This window comes from Mauremys mutica, chromosome 2 (assembly GCF_020497125.1).
Source record: "Mauremys mutica isolate MM-2020 ecotype Southern chromosome 2, ASM2049712v1, whole genome shotgun sequence".
Taxonomy (NCBI): Eukaryota; Metazoa; Chordata; order Testudines; family Geoemydidae; genus Mauremys; species Mauremys mutica.
In genome coordinates this window covers 13,262,740-13,282,569 of record NC_059073.1, presented here as the reverse complement: position 1 = coordinate 13,282,569, position 19,830 = coordinate 13,262,740, and the positions used below count along the sequence as shown (strand labels likewise).

At 44.4% G+C, this 19,830-nt stretch overlaps 1 protein-coding gene across 6 annotated transcripts in view; it reads right to left on the bottom strand.

Annotated features, from left to right (window-relative positions):
• TRAPPC9 (trafficking protein particle complex subunit 9) overlaps window positions 1–19,830 on the bottom strand; it is an 819,600-nt gene that overhangs the window by 731,356 nt on the left and 68,414 nt on the right. For all 6 annotated transcript variants that reach the window (XM_045006039.1, XM_045006043.1, XM_045006044.1 and 3 more), the window contains exons 10-11: window positions 17,075–17,201; window positions 10,773–10,918 (exon numbers count right to left, since the gene is read on the bottom strand). In XM_045006039.1, the coding sequence (XP_044861974.1) occupies window positions 10,773–10,918; window positions 17,075–17,201 (273 nt within the window). The remainder of the gene's footprint in view (window positions 1–10,772; window positions 10,919–17,074; window positions 17,202–19,830) is intronic.

Below are 19,830 nucleotides of genomic sequence, written 5' to 3'. Positions count from 1 at the left end.
ATGTAGAAGGTGGATTTAGAGTTCAACAACAGGCAGATTGCAGTACTGCCCTGCCAAGTCTGTCGTCGTCTCTGGCCTGCTGCATGATGGCTTAGTGGGTAGTGAAGGTGTGAACTGAATACAACGTAGCCACTCTATAGATATCCTGGATGGGAAACTGCCCAACACCAGTGAACATGCTTGCACCATTGAGAAGTGTGCTGCCAGAGCGGGGCTTTTTGCCAGATCGTAGCACATGCGGATGTAAGTGGTAATCCTTGAAGCTCTTTGGGCAGACACTGGGAAGCCCTTCATTCTATCAGCCACTGCCACAAACAGCTGAGTAGTCTTTCTGAATGATTTGGTCCTCTCTATGTAGCAGGCCAGCACTCGCCTGACATCTAGCAAGTGAAGTCTCTGCTCCTGACTATTAGCATGTGGCTTTGGGGGGAAAAAAAAACAGGAGGAAAATGTCCTGCTTATTGTGAAACTGACACCACCTTAGGAAGGAAGGCCGGGTGAGGACATAGCTGGACTCTGTCCTTGAAGAAAACCATGTATCATGGTTCCAAAGTAAGGGCCCTGATTTCCAAGACCTTCCTGGCTGAGATGATGGCCAGGACAAGTAGCACGTCGCCAAAAACTCAAAAGGGGCCCCCATGTGTCTCGATAGTGCCAAGTTAAGGTCCCAAGGTGGGATAGGCTGCTTTACCTGTGGGTATAGCCTACCCAATTCCTTAAGAAAACAGCTTCAGAGTGCATTAGTGAAAATGGACCTGCCATTCACTCTCAGTTGAAAGGCTGAGATAGCCACCAGGTGCACTCTAATTGAACATACTGGCCACCCTTGCTGCCTTAGGTGTGTAGCAAGTAGTCCAGAATACATGGAACTGTTGCCTGAGAGGGCAAGATCCCTTTCTGGCCTCGCCAGATTGAGAATCTCTTCCATTTTGCCAAATACATAGCCCTGGAGGACGGCTTTCTGCTCCATAACAGAACCTGCTGAACTGAGCCCAAGCATGCCAGCTCCAAGGAGTTCAGCCATGTAGCTTCTACACTGTGAGATGAAGGGACTCGATGTTTGGATTCTGCAGATGCCTGTGATCCTGAGAGATTAGATCCGGAAACAGAGACAGGGTGATTGGTGTTTTTAAGGACAGATTCAGGAGCATGATGAAACAATGCTCACGCAGCCAGGCCAACGTTATCATGATCAAGTGCGCCTCATCTCTTTTGACCTTCAGAAGGATCCTGTGTATGAGCGGAATAGGTGGAAATGTGTAGAAAAGATGGTCCTTCCAGGGGGGATAAGGAATACGTTCAAGATCGAGCCCAGACTGAGATTCTGAAAGAAGCATAACTGTGGGCACTACCTCTTGTATTTTGTTGCAAACGGGGATACCTGGGGACTCCAGCACCTCTGGAAAATGTTCATCACAACATCCAGGCAAATAGACCATTATTTGTGGTTGATGAAGGATCTGCTGAGATGATCCGCTAGCACATTCTGAGCCCCTGGAAGGAAGGACTCCTTGAGATGAATAGAGCAGGTTATGCAGAATTCCCAGAGGTAGAGGGCTTCCTGATATAGGTGAGAGGAGCATGCTCCACCCTGTCCGTTTATATAGAACATCACTGTCATGTTGTCTGTAAGCACCGACACACACTTGCCTTCCAGATCAGGCTGCAATGCTTGACAAGCGAGATGTACTGCTCTGAGTTCTCTCACATTGATGTGAAGTAAGAGCTCCTCATGAGACCAGAGGACACCTGAGAACCCCTAGATGAGCTCCTCAGCCCAGTTTGTAGGCGTCAGTGACCAGAGACATCCACAGTTGAGGTTTGGCGAATGGAACACCTGCACAGACTGACCCCAGGTCCAACCACCACAGGAGGGAAGTGATCACATGAGGGGGAAGTGTGACCACCACAGCCAAGCCATCTTGGCCAGGATGGTACAACTGACGCTAGCCAGACTTGGAGCAGTCTTAGTCGCAACCTCATGTACTTCACCACATACATGCAGGAAGCCATGTGCCCCAGAAGCTTCAGGCAGATTCTTACTGTGGTGATAGGTTGCTTTCTGAGGTTCTGTATGATTGCTCCCAGAGATTAGAATCTGGCTTCCGGTAGGAAGGCTTTGGCTTGGACAGAGTCAAGGACCCTTCCTATGAATTCTATTCTTTAGGCGGGAACAAGGGTCAACTTCTGAGTGTTCAACAGACCTAGCCTCTGAAAGGCTGATAGTGTTAGTTGAATGTGCCCCTCCATCTCAGATCTGGACTGGCCTCTGACCAGCCAGTCATCGAGGTAGAGATACACCTGCACCCTTTGTTTTCTCAGGAAGGCCGTGACCACTGCCATGCACTTTGTAAAGACCCGAGGGGCTGATGACAGACTAAAGGGCAGCACCGTGAACTGTCCCACCATGAACCGGAGGAATCTCCTGTGGTCTTGAAGAATCGAGATGTGAAAGTACTCATCATTCAAGTCAAGAGCAGCATACCAGTCACCTAGATCCAAGGAGGGGATAATGGAGGTAAAGGAGACCAGGTGGAACTTGAGCTTCCTTATGAATTTGTTGAAGTTTTGCAGGTCTAGGACGAGTCTGAGGGTACGTCTACACTACAAGACTATTTCGAATCTACTTAATTCGAATTTGTAGAATCGACCTTATGAAGTCGAAGTTGTGTATCCACACTACATACACTAATTCGACTGTCTGAGTCCACAGTAACGGGGCCAGCGTCGACTTTGGAAGCGTTGCACTGTGGGAAGCTATCCCACAGTTCCCGCAGTCCCCGCTGCCCATTGGAATGCTGGGTAGAGCCCCCAATGCCTGCTGGGTGAAAAAATGTGTCGAGGGTGGTTTTGGGTAACTGTCATCATTGAACCGTCACTCCCGCCCTCTCTCCCTGAAAGCGCCGGCGGGAAATCTGTTCGCGCCCTTCTCTGGTCGTTTACAGCTCGGACGCCACAGCACTGCGAGCATGGAGCCCGCTGCGATCATCGCTGCACTTATGGCCGTTGTCAACTCCTCGCAACTTATCGTCCACCTCTTCCACAGTCAGCTGCTGAGAAATCGGGCGAGGAGGCTCCGGCAGCGCGGTGAGGACAGGAAGTCACAGAGTGGCGCAGACCTGTCACAAAGCAGGGTACGCCGCGCAGTGGAGATCATGGTGGCAATGGGTCAAGTTCATGGTGTGGAACGGCGATTCTGGGCCCGGGAAACAAGCACGGACTGGTGGGACCGCATAGTGCTGCAGGTCTGGGATGAATCACAGTGGCTGCGGAACTTCAGGATGCGTAAGGGCACTTTCCTTGAACTCTGTGACTTGCTGTCCCCTGCCCTGAAGCGCCAGGACACCCGGATGCGAGCAGCCCTGACTGTGCAGAAGCGAGTGGCCATAGCCCTCTGGAAACTTGCAACGCCAGACAGCTACCGGTCAGTAGCGAACCACTTTGGCATGGGCAAATCTACCGTAGGGCTTGCTGTGATTCAAGTAGCCCACGCAATCGTTGAGCAACTGTTCTCAAAGGTAGTGACCCTGGGAAACGTCCAGGTCGTCATAGATGGCTTCGGCGCGATGGGATTCCCAAACTGCGGTGGGGCTATAGATGGGACTCACATCCCTATCCTGGGACCGGCCCACCAGGCCAGCGAGTACATTAACCAAAAGGGCTACTTTTCTATGGTGCTGCAAGCACTGGTGGACCATAGGGGACGTTTTACCAACATCTACGTCGGGTGGCCGGGCAAGGTTCATGACGCGTGTGTGTTCAGGAACTCTGGTCTGTTTAGACGCCTCCAGGCAGGAACTTTCTTCCCGGACCACAAAGTAACGGTTGGGGATGTGCAGATGCCTACAGTGATCCTCGGGGACCCAGCCTACCCGCTAATGCCCTGGCTCATGAAGCCCTATACAGCCGCCTTGGACAGTGAGAAGGAGCTCTTCAACTACCGGCTGAGCAAGTGCAGAATGGTGGTGGAGTGTGCTTTCGGACGTCTCAAGGGGAGATGGCGGAGCTTACTGACTCGCTCGGACCTCAGCGAAAAAAATATCCCCGTTGTTATTGCTGCTTGCTGTGTGCTCCACAATCTCTGTGAGAGCAAGGGGGAGACCTTTATGGCTGGATGGGAGGTTGAGGCCAATCGCCTGGCTGCTGATTACGCTCAGCCGGACAGCCGTGCCGATAGAAGATCCCAGCGGGAAGCGCTGTGCATCCGGGAGGCTTTGAAAGATAGGTTCCTCGGAGAGCAGGGTAACCTATGACTCTCCAGTTGATTTACAGAGAAGGTGAACCTGAGCCTGTTTCAGTGACTGTTGACTTCGATCTGCGGTTACATACCCCGTTCTCCAGGTTTCCCCCCTTCCAACACACGTTTTAAAATAACTTTAATGGAACACTGATTATTAATAAAGTTTTCTTTAATTATGAATTCCTGTTCAAGGGTTGAAACATGGACGCGGACTGTGGTGGGTACGGTGTGCACTGATGTCCAGACCGCTTCTACACTAGAGGAATGACAGGCTCCTGCTCCTACAGCGGTCTCTGGGGGGAGGACGGTTGCAGGTGGGTGTGCAGGAAGGGGTGGGTTTGCAGGAAGGGGTGAGGGGTGCCGACTTTGGGATGGAGTTTGGATGCAGGCTCTGGACTGGGGGTTGGGCCGTAGGAAGGGGTGAGGGGTGTGTGGGAAGGGTGAGTATGTGTCCGTGGATGAGGGCTCTTGCTGGGGCTCAGGGCATCGGAGAGGCTCGTGGCTAGGGGGGAAGGGCATGGTAAGGGCAGCCTGCCTTGCCATTTGTGGATGTCAGGCGCTAGGACCCTGGGGCAGCATACACCTCACAGACTGACCCGGGGCAGCATTCACCTCCCAGAATGACCCTAGTGCCTAGTGACTGCAGTCTGTGTGTGTCCTGCTGTTGATCCTGCCCCCAAGTCTGTACCCTGGTAATGGAGGCTGTCCTATGCAATTAAAAAACCCCCTCCCCCCCTGTCATGGGTCTACCCTCACTTGAAACTGGGGGGTTTCAAGGTGAGGACCCGCATGCCACCATGTCAAAGGTCTCACCCCCACTTGGAGCTGTTCGGCTCCAATGTGGGGACCTGACTTGGTTTCCCTCTAAACTAAAATCCTAGTGTAGATCTAGTAAGCTGCCACCACTCAATTAGGAAATGTGAATTGAGAGACAGTCCTTCCCCAAAATCCTAGGGGATTCCAAGAGCCCCAAATCCATGGAGTTCTTACACCCAGGAGAAACAAACCATTCCCCCTGCTTCCTCCCCCCTCCCTTTTCCTAGGAGAGAGATAACTGATTCAAACTGCTTGAATCAAACCCAGGAGGAACTGTCTCTTCCCCCCTCACCTTCCCCTGAATTTCCACAGAAGAAGGAATTAACCAAGTCCAAAGAAAAGAAAAGAATTTATTAAGAGAACAAAAAGAAAATACAGAATCTTTATGAGCCCAAGCTGGACACTTATAGGGGATAACCTTATCAATCTCTGGAGAGAATTCCCCCTCCCCCTTTTCTCAGTAAAAGCAATATCAGCAAACAGGAATAAAGCATTTCCTTTAGCAAACACACAATTGCAAATATAGAAATCAAATCATAAGACTAATTCGCCTTTCTAATTAATACTCACTATTAATTAGTAGAAACTACTCCAGGAGAACTTGGAGACATGACTGTCCTCTTAGATCCAAAAAGAGTTCTCTCGACAAACAAAGAAAAAACAGACAAAAGCTTCCCTCCACAGAGATTTGAAAAAATCTTATCTCTGATTGGTCCTCTGGTCAGGTGGTCACCAGGTACAGCATGTTAACCCTTTACAGGTAAAACAGACTTTAACCCTTAACTATCTGTTTATGACACCCCCCTTCACACAAAGTCTTCTGACAAGGAAAACGTGACGGAAACAGTGAACAACAACAAACTACTTTTAATACTCAACTACACAGTGGGGGGATGAAACTTGGATTTGGGACTGGGTGATCCAGGAAGGGAAGCACTTCTCATACTTTAGGGAATGAGAGCTGTTTGGTACATGAGCGCTCTGCTGGGGTGGAGTGACAGTTTGCACGGCCCCTAGCGCCCCTCCTTCTTGTGATTTGTTGAGGGGGGGACAGGACTTTGTGGCGGGGGAAGGCGGTTGCAGATACAGTTCAGGGGGGCTCTCTGCTCCTGCCTGCGGTCCTGCAGAACATCTACAAGGCGCCGGAGCGTGTCCGTTTGCTCCCTCATTAGCCCAAGCAGCGTTTGAGTCGCCTGCTGGTCTTCCTGCCGCCACCTGTCCTCCCGTTCGCTGTGTGAGCGCTGGTGCTGACATAGGGTCTCCCTCCACTGTCTCTGCTCGGCCGCCTCGGCTCTGGAGCAAGCCATCAGTTCCGAGAACATGTCGTCCCTAGTCTTTTTCTTTCGCCACCTAATCTGCGCCAGCCTCTGTGAGGGGGATGCCGGGGCAGTTCGTGAAAGACCCGCAGCTGTGTGATGGGAAAAAGGAAGTGATTTCCTTGAAAAGATACATGTTTGCGAACACTGAACACAGTCTAGTCAGTTTCTGTGAACAAGACCATACAGGGCACCTAGTCTCACGAGCTCTCAGGACAAGTTCGAGATTTCGGAATACGTTTTCACTGGCTGCGGTCTTGCACAGGAGATCGGACAAGCGGGGCGGTACAGCTGAATCCGTGTAGCAGCCAGGCCTGGTAAGCACTACACTATAGGCTGCTTAACAGTTAATGGATAGCTGTGCCCTCCCGCTGAAGGCAATCTGTAAAGCATAAAGTCTGACCCTGTTCCAGCCCCTCGCGGCTGTGCACGGGAAAGATCACTGTATGCTTTTCCTCTGTGGCCTCCAACACGTGGCTGTTAAACGAAGGTCATTGCTATGCAAAGTAAAAGTCAAGCATTCACAATAGTAACAGTACACTAATTGCCCTAATTAGATGCAGCAGTCGCCGAACGAGATTACCCTGAGGCGGGTCACTCGGAGAGAGAGAGAGAGGATGCTGCTCGAATCCCTGCACAGACCAGGACCGTACACTGCAATGCTGGTGGAGGCAATGATTCCGCTGTACATTACGATGGCCTGGCGCGGAAGTGTGTGCTTCCACGGAGCATCAAATAAGGCACCTCTCCCCAGGAACCTCCTGCGGAGACTTTTCGAGCTGCTCTCCGAGAGCTTCGTGGAACTGTCCCAGGAGGATTTCTGTTCCATCCCTATATGTGTGGACCTTCTCTTTATATGGTTTGTTAAGGAAAAGTTTTTATATAGTTTTTACATATTTTTTATTCTTGTTTTTTAAAAAATAAATGTTTCCATGTTTATAGCACTTACCGACTGATCCTTCCCCTGATTCTGAGTCCGGGTTAACGGCCGGGGAGGGTTGGTAGGGGATCTCTGTGAGGGTGATGAAGAGATCCTGGCTGTCGGGGAAAGTGGTATTGTAAGCGCTGTCGCCTGCGTCGTCCTCCACAAACCCTTCCTCATCTTCCCCATCGGCGAACATCGCCGAGGAACTGCCCCTCGACACTATCCCATACTCAGAGTCCACGGTCACTGGTGGGGCAGTGGTGGCAGACCCACCTAGAATGGCATGCAGTGCCTCATAGAAGCGGCATGTCTGGGGCTGTGCTCCGGAGCGTCCGTTTGCCGCTCTGACTTTTTGGTAGCCTTGTCTCATGTCCTTGATTTTCTCGCGGCACTGCGTTGTATCCCGGCTGTATCCTCTGTCTCTCATGGCTTTGGAGACCTTCTCGTAGGTCTTTGCATTCCGTTTGTTGGAGCGCAGCTCCGAAAGCACAGACTCATCGCCCCACACAGCGATCAGATCCAGGACTTCACGGTCTGTCCATGCTGGGGACCTCTTTCTATTCTGGGATTGCATGGACTCCTCTGCTGGAGAGCTCTGCATCGTTTCAGGTGCTGCTGAGCTCGTCCCGATGTCCAACCAGGACATGAGATTCAAAGTGCCCAGACAGGAAAAGGAATTCAAATTTTCCCGGGTCGTTTCCTGTGTGGCTGGTCAGAGAATCCAAGCTTGGACTGCTGTCCAGAGCGTCAACAGAGTGGTGCACTGTGGGATAGCTCCCGGAGCTAGTAAGTTCGATTTGCATCCACACCTAGCCTAATTCGAGATAGCCATGTCGAATTTAGCGCTACTCCCCTCGTCGGGGTGGAGTACCGAATTCGAACTAAAGAGCCCTCTAGGTCGAATTAAACGGCTTCCTAGTGTGGACGGTTGAGCGGTTAATTCGAATTAACGCTGCTAAATTCAATTTAAAGTCCTAGTGTAGACCAGGCCTGAGACCACCCCGGCCTCGGGGATTAGGAAATACCTGGAGTAAAACCCCTTCCCCCTTAACTCCAGACAAATCTCTTCTACCACTCCCAGCTGCAGAAGCATTTGCACCTCTTGAATTAGAAGTTGCTTTTGGGAAGGGTCCCTGGAGAGGGATGGGGAGGGAGGGTGGGAGGGAAGGAGAGTGGGAACTGAATTTGAGTGTATCCCAGTCTTATTGTGCAAAGCACCCAGTGGTCTGAAGTAATATTGACCCATGCCTGAAAAAAAGTGAGATAGTCAGTCCGCAAAGATAGGGGAGGAAGGATCCCGAAAGAGCACTGGTACACCATCCTCATGGATACCTTAAAAAAGCCTACTTGGCACCTGACCTTGGCCTAGCCAACCCTGATCTGTGGGTCAACAAGGGTTGGGGAGGGGGCCATCTCTTATAGCCCGTACCCTGCTTTCTACCATAGTCCTGCCTTGGCTGCAACTGGTAGAAGCGAGGCAATGGCTGCGGTTTGAAGTGTTTTCTCAATGGGGTGGGGATATGCAGACCCAGAGACTTAAGCATGGCCCTGGAGTCCTTCGAACTGTGCAGCTTGGCGTCCAATGCTTGGAAAACAAGGATGTGCCCTCAAATGGTAGGTCCTAGATCATTTGCTGCATTCACAAGGGAGGCTCAAACCCTGTAGCCAAGAGGACCTTACCACCACGGCCAAAACTATGGTCCGTGCGGCTGACCATGAGCCACATCCAGAGCTGCTTGCAGGGGACACATTTGCTACCGCCCTGCCTTCCTCAACCAAAACCGAGAACTCTGCCTTGGAGTCCTAGGGCAGTAACTCCTTAAACTTCATCAATGTGCCCCAGGAGTTAAAGTTGTATCTTCTAAAGAGCACCTGCTGGTTAGCAATATGAAGCTGGAGCCCCCCTGTGGCACAGAACTTCCTGCCCAAGACATCCAGCTTTTCAGCATCCTTAGCTTTACGGGTAGGTCCCTGTTGCCCCTGCCTCTCACGCTCATTCTCTGCCAAAAAAGGCCAAAAAACCCATATATTTTGACAAACAAGCAGCTTAAGGTTCTTGTCCACACAGACCGAACGTCTCCCGAACATCAGTTGGAGATGATTCTTGTGCAAGAGAAATGGCTGTAAAAGCAGAGAGTAAACGCCGCAAATCATCTCTCCCTTTCTCTCTACCATCATCATCAACACTTGAACAAGAAAGGAAACAGCATTGGGGGGGGAGGAGATCCTGACTGAAGGACTCAACCAGTAAGAATGTTTGAACTTGTGGTGAGAGAGACCTTTACTTTGAATTCACTTAGCTTGTTAAGTTAGGTATTAGCTGTGTTTTACCTTTTATTTCTTTGTAACCAATTCTGACTTTTATGCCTCATTACTTGTAATCACTCAAAATCTATCTTTTTGTAGTTAGTAAATCTGTTTTATTATTTTAGCAAAACCAATGTATTTGGACTGAAGCATTTGGGAAACAGGATTTGTGCATATCATTTTCTATTAATGAGATGACAGACTTTATATGAGTTTGCATTGTTCAGAAGGGTGCTGGGCAGTACAAGTTGCACACATTTCTGGGAGAAAGTCTGGGATTGGGAGTTTGCTGATGTTGCCCTGCAGTGTAATTCAAGAATGGCTGGCTATAGCACTCGTACTATATAGCTGGGACTGATTTATTTGCTGGAGGCTGTGTGTTAGCAGACAATGGGTGGTTGCTCTCACAGCAAAGCACTGTAAAAGGCACCCCAGGTTGGAGAACTGAAGGGACACAGACGTCCATAAATCCAGATTGTATCCTGGGTAATGTCACACATCCCCAGAGGTCTCACCACCTATAAGGCCTCTAACCACTACGTACAACTCCAAATATGTAGAAGAGAGACCTGAAGCTCAAAAGTTTGTCTCTCTCACCAACAGAAGTTGGTCCAATAAAATACATTACCTCACCCACTTATCTTTCTACTATCCTGGGACCGACACGGCTACAACTACACTACATAAGAGTATTTGTGACATAATTCAAGATCTAAAACAGCTTTTTTATTTAATTCATTTCCCCAACAAGATTATTGGGTTGAGTGCAGGGCCGGCTCCAGGCACCAGCTTATCAAGCAGGTGCTTGGGGCGGCCACTCCAGAGCGGGGTGGCACTTTCAGGTATTCGGCGGCAATTCGGCGGAGGGTCCCTCACTCCCGCTAAATTGCCGCAGATCGCGATCGCGGCTTTTTTTTTTTTTTTGGGCTGCTTGGGGCGGCAAAACCCCTGGAGCTAGCCCTGATTGAGTGCTTATTGATTTGCTTGAAAAAAAATCACCTAAGGATAAGAAAATAAGTTGAAATCAGTTAACATTTCTTCCCCACAGAAAATTTTATCCCAAAGTATTATGCTTTGAGTAATTCCTTAAATTCCTGATCTGTATATGGAGTCAAGGCATGAAGATTTCAAAGCAACAGTTATAAGAAAGCTTGAATCAAACTCTCACCTATTTTCTTACTTCGCTCTTCTCCACGATTGTGTGCAATAATTGGAGAGTATATGAAGGGACTTTTGGCTGACATGTTCTGACCCAACAAACTTTTCATTTTCTGTGGCCGAAGACTGATGGGGAGATTCAAGAGTTTCACAGATCTGTTAAATAAAAACGTAAACAGCATTTTTAAACTGGTTATTTTTACTTTAAGGGAATTGTTGGCAAATACTGATTACTCCTTACATTTTTATAATGAACATGGTGTCTGCAATGAGGGAAAAAAGAAATATAAAGTAAACCAAGGGTCTGAAGGAAAACCAAATATCATTTCAGAGGAAAACTGCAAACATACATAAAATCAGAAAAATATAATGAGGAAAAGGTGCCAAAGAAAAGATGTAGAGGATCATAATTTCCTTAAGAAAATGACCCGGACAAAGTAAGTCCAGTGATTTTAAATGTATGAAATTTAGGTAGCTAAGCAATGATGGATTCTCTAAGCCCCACAAGCCAAGCCTTTGAAGGGAGTCTCTAAAATTTTCAGCAATAAGCACTGGATAGCGAGTAGATTTGCTGCAGTTAGCACAGAGTTTTTGGGCCCAGCTAGAACTTGGATAGAACTGCTGCTGTGACAATTGGGGACTACAAACTTACCTTGATTATGTGCTCAACAGTAAAAGGTGAGTGAAAGTTCAAAAGATGTCACAATAACCTATAACAACAAATGTTGATGGAAAAAGATACCTCATCCAGTGCACTAAACGCCCAAATAACTAGGTAGGTGAAACCAGACTGTCACTAAACTCTCAGATTAAGTATCACAGGAAAAAAATAAAGACAAAAACACTATCACCAATTGACAAACAGTGTTCGCTATCTGACCTCTCAGTCCTCATCCTCAAAGGAAACCTGCACTACTCCTTCAGAAGACAAGCTCGGGAGCTTAAATTCATAACTTTTCTAGACACTAAAAATTACGGTATTGAAAGAGACACTGGATTTATGGATTTGAATGGTCTCTTAGAATATGTGTAACCACTTACACTAAACAATCTTGTATTTATAGTTGTGACATTCTGGGTATGTCTACTCATGCACCAGCGTAGTGCTTCAGTGTAGACACTGAGGTTCTCCCATTGGCGTAGGTAATCCACTTCCCTGAGAAGAGGTAGCTAGGTCAACAGAAGACTCCCCCTGTAATCTTAGCATTGCCTACACCTGAGGTCAGATCAGCATAGCTACATCTCTCAGGGGGTGTGGATTTTTCTCTTCCCCAAAAGGACAGTTATTAGCATCTTTAGTACTATCTAAAAGAATGTCAAACAAGGGTTTTTTCCTTCTAAACACATTCTCCAGCTAATGGAAAAGGGAACAAGGGATATAGTTAAAGTATTTGAAATGTTAAGTATTGAATAAAGTTTTTTTTTTAAACTGTTTTTCTTTCTTTTTTTTGGTATCTTTAATAAAACACTTGGGATTTGCATTGCTGTGGTTGCCCTGGTGCTAAGCAGGCTAAGGTTTCTGTATACCAAACCCTGAATCTTGTTTAATGTTGGATAGTTTCAGAGTCATGACTCTTTGGGCCCCTTTATTCCTTCTAAATTAACACAACACTACTTTATACAAAATGTAATAAAAATAAGTTTCCAAGGAAGGAGACTAAAGCAGAATCTACATTAGTTTAAGAGACAGATTTGCTTCTGGAGGTGGAGGAAGTGGACTGGGAATTGTCAGAATATGGTAAAAAAGTATAACGATTAATAAGGTAACAAATGGCCACCATATTAGACCAGTTAAACATTTGGGAGGGGGGAAATGTTCTTACAGAAGGAAAAACACCAGACTCTAATAATGATAGAAGAGAAAATAATTTAAAATGTCAGAATACAGTTGGTGAATATTTACATAAATCAGATTTACTTGGAGGGATGATAATTAATGACATGCGAAGGCACCACATATAGATTTTGTTGTAGCTTTTTAACTGCAACTTTTTAAAGTTAATTACATGTGAATTTACCTGGTGAAAATAAACCTTACTCAAGTTAGGAATGGTGAGCCATGGAAGTTACAGTCAGGACTGGGTATGTTTAAAGACACTGCACTTCAGCCCTAAACTTCAACAATACTCCAGTCTCAGGACCCTCATGTTTAAACATACAAGATTTGTGCCTTATGTAAAACAGCCACTAGAGACAATGATTCAGTAAAATTCCCTGTATATCCAAAATAGGTCTTCAGGAGTAAGAAGCAAATACTGTACTATTATGCACAGTTTGCTTTAAGATAACATTTTTTTTCCCCAAGAACTTCAGTTCACAGTGCAAATGATCATGCTGAAAAATTCTTTGATAATGCCACAATATACCAAGAAGACAGTGTGTATTACAATGTGATTAAATTTTCATAATATTTTATGAAGTTATTCATCAGACAAATAACTCTAGCACAGATACACTGAGGAAGAAGAAATTTGTCTCACATAATTGTAAATGGCAAAAGGCCAGAGAAACACAAATTACCCATAAATTGCTTTTTGTTGGGAAAAAGAGAAAAGTAGTTATGTTTTGGGGATATTAAAGTAATTTTGCATCCTTTACAGTGCAGTAAATGAATGACTTGAATTATAATGTTACACAATTATCCACAATCTCAAAGAGTAAGTAATTATTAGCCAGGGGATGGAAATAGTTTAAGTACAGAGACAAAACATTGTAAGTTCTGCACAATAGAGACACAAAAATACTCTAATAAAAAGACTGTATAGCATACATCTCAGAAAACAAAATCTGTTGTAGAAAATAACCTAGAACCTTCAAGCTGATGTGTTACTGTAATAAAACTGTAGGAGAAATTATACACACATTATCTCTGCCATATAAAAAACAACCAACTACATTAGAAGTTTTCTGGAATAAGAAGAAATAACTGCATTGAGACATCAATGGGTGATGTTAAGTGTTAACACTCTAATGACGACCACCACTGCCATCAGAACCAAATGCAAGAAAACAGAAGAAAATTAATTTACCTAAAGAATAAATTGAAACCTGAAGAGTCCCCAAATAGTCTATATACTACAATGAACATGTAATTACTTTTCTTGGAAGTCTTTCTGTAATTAGAAGGCAAACACATTTATTGGGTAGACCAAAGACCTTGTGTCTGAAAGGGACTTAAGTGAGCTTCCCAACCTCCATCCGATGCAGCTGTGACTACAGTGTCTGTCTGTTGTAGCACAGCAAAGGGAACTCCAATGCAACAGTTGAGGGTTCTAGTCAAAATTTAAAGTAGTACAAGATCTGAGTAGATACTTGAACCTCAATGTCCATGTGACAGGCCAGTGAATACAACAAGGAGGCTAGCCAGCACTGTACCTTCCTGAAGTGCATGCTGCCATGTGCCCTACAAGTAAAAGGCAGTTTCCAACTGTAGTGACAGAATGTGATTTTATATCTAAAGCAGCGTTTCTCAAACTGGGGCCCATGGAGCCCGCTAATCAACTCCTCCCCATCCCTCCCCTCCCCTCAACTCCTCTTCCTCCCTCCCAGCGCCTCCTGCATGTTAACAGCCCGGTGGGTGCATCAGGGTAAAGCAGGCTTCCTACCTGCCCTGGCTCCGTGCCGCTCCTGGAAGCGGCCAGCACATCCCTGCAGCTCCTGAGGGGGCAGGGGGTCTCCGCATGATGCCCCCACCCCGACTCCGCAGCTCCCATTGGCCGGGAACTGCAACCAATGGGAGCTGTGGGGGCGGTGCCTGCGGCCAGGGGCAGCGCACGGAGACGCCCTGGCCCCCCAGCCTACGATCTGCTGCCAGAGGGATGTGCCAGTTGCTTTCAGGAGGCACCTGAGGTAAGCGCCGCCTGAGGTAAGCACCACCTGGCTGGAGCCCACACCCCAACCGCCTGGGCAGCCCAGAGTCCGCATCCAAACTCCATCCCAGAGCCCTCTCCTGCCCCCCAACATCCTGTCCCAGCCTCGTTAAAGTAAGTGAGGGTGGGCGAGAGTGAGCAACAGGGAGAGGGGGTGGAGTGAGCAGGAGGCAGGGCTTCAGAGAGTGGGCAGGGCAGGGGGCATAGCCTTGGGGAAGGGGGCGGGGCAAGGGCTGAGCAGGGGGGCTTAGTGGTCCCTGAACATTTTTAAATCAAAATGGGGGGCCTCAGGTTGCTAAAGTTTGAGAATCGCTGATTTAGAAGTAGCTACTGAGGGGAGAAAGACCTTGTCCTCTTTTCTGGAGTCTTTCCCTGCTTAGATCATTGTTTCCCATATCCCCTGGGCTTAAAAGGTTTGACTCAATCCACAGTATAGAAAGGAGAGGAACAATGGACTCTTGGTGAGTCTTATTTGGTGTACCTACTTTGACAATGTCTTTAAAGGATAAGCTAAAAGCAAAGATCTGGGCCTTCAATTTAGGATTTGACATTTCAGAAGTAAATTCACTGGTGCTTCTTTAAGAAGGGGTCAAGTAACTAAAGTTTCCCGTATGTGGATAAATTTCACATTCCCTCCTAATCCAGGTAATAAATGCAGCACAAAGCAAGCAACTCTGAAGCAAGAGCCTGTCACCACAGGCACTTTAAGCATTGTATATGTTGGTCAATAAGCAACACCTTGCTACTGGCAAGATGTACTTCTTTAAAAAAAAATCTGAATTTTCAAGATTGGCAATTTTGTTCTAATGCTAACCAAATGCTACTCAATAGTAAAAAACCTAAATACTAAACTGAATTCCTTACTCCACAACTACAATTTGTGAAGAAACAGGATAACTACAGAGAGTGATTCCATGACCATTTTGACAGGCAAGAAGAAAAGAACTGGGGACAGCTAAATGAAAGTGTTAATTTACTGATGTTTGGAACATTCAGATATCCAGTCCAAGCTTGGGTCCATCAAAATGGTTTATAATTCAGTGCTTCCGTTACCTGTGAGCCACAGTATGCACTTCCAAGAATGGAGATCTGCAGAGGCAATTTAATGAGGAAAAAGGCTTGCCATGTTTTTTCTTACACCAACAACCCTTGCTCAAAATAACTGTCTGTGTTTACCTAAATGAATAAGTTCCCCTTGGGGCTCATTAACTAAATTAACTTATTTATCAGTCACTTATTTCAAGTACTAGAAAGGGTTTTGCAAATATTTTTCCTAGTTTAATTTACATTCTTAAAAGTGGTATACTTGAAGCTTAGTTAATTAAAGGATTATGGTTTCATAAAAGTGGTGTGTTTTATAAACAGGGATTTCTGAAGCCATCTTAAAGAAGAATTTCAGAACACAAGAAATAGTTACATTCTAGAATACCAGGCTATCAAATTTATGCTGACAAACATAATTTATTCAAATTAAGTAATTATTTTTCACATTACACTGGAAAACCTTAGATATTTACATTATGGTAGAGCTAGAAGGCCACAACCAGAATGGGGACACCTGTACTAGATGCTTTACAAACAGTTAAACATGGTCCCTTGTCCTAGAAGACATACTAATTGAAGATAAAATTCAACAAGTAAGTTAAACAATAGGATCAAAAGATGATGGTAACAGTAATGAAATGGTTACATAAACCAACCATCTAGACTACAAAGTCTGTGTGTTTTTATTCTGTATCTCATTAATTCTCACTCTACTAATATTACTACTCTCTTTTCTTGGTACCAAAAGTCCTGCATATTGAAATTCACGACACTCCACGTTGAACGTGAGTCTACTTTGAGCATTGTTCTCAGTGGGATCACTATTTTTTTGCTGGGCATTTGCCTTCCCTGCTAAAGTTCCTTGTTGGAACAACAAATATCTTCCTTTGCATTCTTTTCCATTATCGCTCTCCTATGACATTTGCTCCCACTCCAGTACCTCCATATGTTCCTATCTAAATTAGATGTCAAATTACTTAATGAAAGGACTTTGAGCAACGCACCACATATGTAAATAATGTGGGCTAAGACGCCTGAAGGGGCTTAAGAGTTAGGCAACCTATTCCAAGTCAATAGGAGTTAAGTGTCTAACTCCCTTAAACCTTTGAAAAGACCATCTTAAAATGGGCAACTCTTTTCTTGGGTCAAGGGTTATTTTTAACTTTTATTTTCAGAAGATTCTGATATGATTTAAAGACAAAGGAAAATTCTGCATCACTCAAAAAGTCTCATTTGGCCCAACCATTCTAACGGAACAGAGTTTATGCTTCTGTGTTTTTATCAACAAATCATGCAAGTTGATAAGATCTAATGACTATCTAGTCTAATTTTCAATACGACAAGACGAGCTTTAAATGTTAGACAGACATTTGCAATGCACCATTTTATATAGTCTTACCTTACAATAGGCAGCTTGGTGAACGGCACGGGGGGTAACCTCAAACCTTCTGGAAGTGTGATGAACTCCATCGTCCCAGGACATTTTGATGTATAGTTTTCTAAGCTTTGTGTTACATCTTTCTTTTCTAAAAGAGAATAAGATCTCAGCTGAGTTGCAACATCAAGGCAAAACAGGTTGAGTTAACAATGAAGTTTCCTTAGCTTTTATTTTACTTGCTTTGGTATTTATGTCAGATGCATGACTGCACTGTAATGCCATCATTTTTATTTAATTTCCTTTGCTCTTTACATCCCATATACAGTGGGCCTCACTGCATATGCTAAAATGTGTGTCACATCAACACACAGCAGCAACTGCATTTTGACTAAGTCCTACTTAAGCAGAACTTTACAAAGTAAAAGCCATACCAGTAGTAATGCTTATTAAAATGATCAGACTAATTAATTGCTTATTAGAGAAAGCAGACATTTTTGCTGCACATATTTCATAGTTTTTCAAACTTCAATTTATATGTAGTTTTCCTCCTTTTTCAAAACAGCCAGAACAATCGTTACAACTTACCTACTAATTCTATATATATATATATATATATATAAAAATACACACATATACACACACACACACACACAGGACTAATGGCCTCAAGAAGAGTTTATCTAATTTGTTCACAGAACGATGCTCAGAGTCAACTATCACTATAGATTATCAGTCAATTACAATATCCACTTAGACAAAGGAAAAAAGTAATTCATTTCAATGGTATTGTGTGTTGAAACTATAGCAAATTTATTTTAAAAATTACATATGGTCCTAATTTGAAAACAGCCAATGAGGGCAAGTTTTGCTTCTGTTTTTTGTTTGATTAAAAAGGCTGAAAGCAGTTAACTTGAATATCAAGTATCAAATCAATATTAATTGAAACAAACAAGTTATACAATTTGGATGACTTATTTTGCATATAAAGCATATTATAGCAATGATGTGTCAAACACTTTGAACAGGTATAGTTAGCTAGCTTTCAGTTATTTTGACACTTTGGAGAATATATTATTGCCCTTATATAAATCGATGGTACGCCCACATCTTGAATACTGCATACAGATGTGGTGGTCTCATCTCAAAAAAGATATACTGGCATTAGAAAAGATTCAGAGAAGGGCAACTAAAATGATTAGGGGTTTGGAATGGGTCCCATATGAGGAGAGATTAAAGAGGCTAGGACTTTTCAGCTTGGAAAAGAGGAGACTAAGGGGGGATATGATAGAGGTACATAAAATCATGAAAGTAGATTAAGTAAATAACTTTTCCTTATTACCATAATACAAGAACTAGGGGTCACCAAATGAAATTAATGGGCAGCAGGTTTAAAACAAAAAAGGAAGTTCTTCTTCACGCAGCGCACAGTCAACTTGTGGAACTCCTTGCCTGAGGAGGTTGTGAAGGCTAGGACTATAACAGCATTTAAAAGAGAACTGGATAAATTCATGGAGGTTAAGTCCATTAATGGCTATTAGCCAGGATGGGTAAGGAATGGTGTCCCTAGCCTCTGTTGGTCAGAGGATGGAGATAGATGGCAGGAGAGAGATCACTTAATCATTACCTGTTGGTTCACTCCCTCTGGGGCACCTGGCATTGGCCACTGTCGGTAGACAGGATACAGGGCTGGATGGACCTTTGGTCTGACCCAATACAACCGTTCTTATGTGTTACAGCCATTTCAATACAAATGTTTGTGTTTGCCAACAACTACTTTCCTCATGATTAATGACCTGAATGCAGGATTCTGTGTTTCTCCTGTAACAGCAGATGCGATCAACACTGAAACTATACAGAAAGCTGTATTCCCTATGTAAAAACATAGAAAGAGGCCTGAAATCAGGTACTGGCGAACGTGGTAGGAAAAAGATATGATTTTCCACTATTTTGTTGTATAATGTACTGGTCTTTTTTTTTTTTTAAACTCCATACATGTTCTATTAGTAACTTGGATCCTTTTTTAGAAACAAAATGATAATTCAGAAGAAGAGACCTCAAAGAAGAGGGAGAAATAGGTAAAAGGAAGGGAAAAGAAAAATGGTAGAAAAAAAAAGGGCTGCCTTCTCTTGAATCCATTCAGAGGTTGGAAGGTAAAAAAGGAATGCAAATTACCTAGATGCTGAACTATGAACACTTAAGATAATATCCCAAATCTTAACACATAAGAAAATGAACTTTTTTTCCTAAATGTACCTGAGAATGTGAATAGAAAGAGAAAAGAGCAGAGAAGGAAAGGGTGTCAGACTTTGCTTAGCTTTCAAACTCTGTATAAAAATAATCTGAGAAGCATCACACAGAATTCTGAAAAAAATCTTCTATTCACTGCAGAAACAGTTTCTATATTTTCTATTATGTGCATAAAACAGGACCTTTTTCACTTGACTTGTATTTGCCTCTTCTAATTCTTCTATAGCTAAATAATCCTCTTAAATTCCACAGAAACTTTTTGTGATGTCAAGCAAACAGGAACCAAACATCAGATATGGCATAAAACTACACACTGATATTTTACATAAACATTAATTTCCTTAATATATCCCAAGTAATTTATAATAAGAATTGCACAAAATATATTGAGAACAGTTCTACATAAAGTTTTCCAAAGAAAGTTAACGGCTCATTACGTTTATTAGTCCACAGCAAAACAAAATTGTTTTTCATTATTTTGAAGTCTAGCACCTAAAAAAATATTAGAATTAGTCATTTATACCACTTGA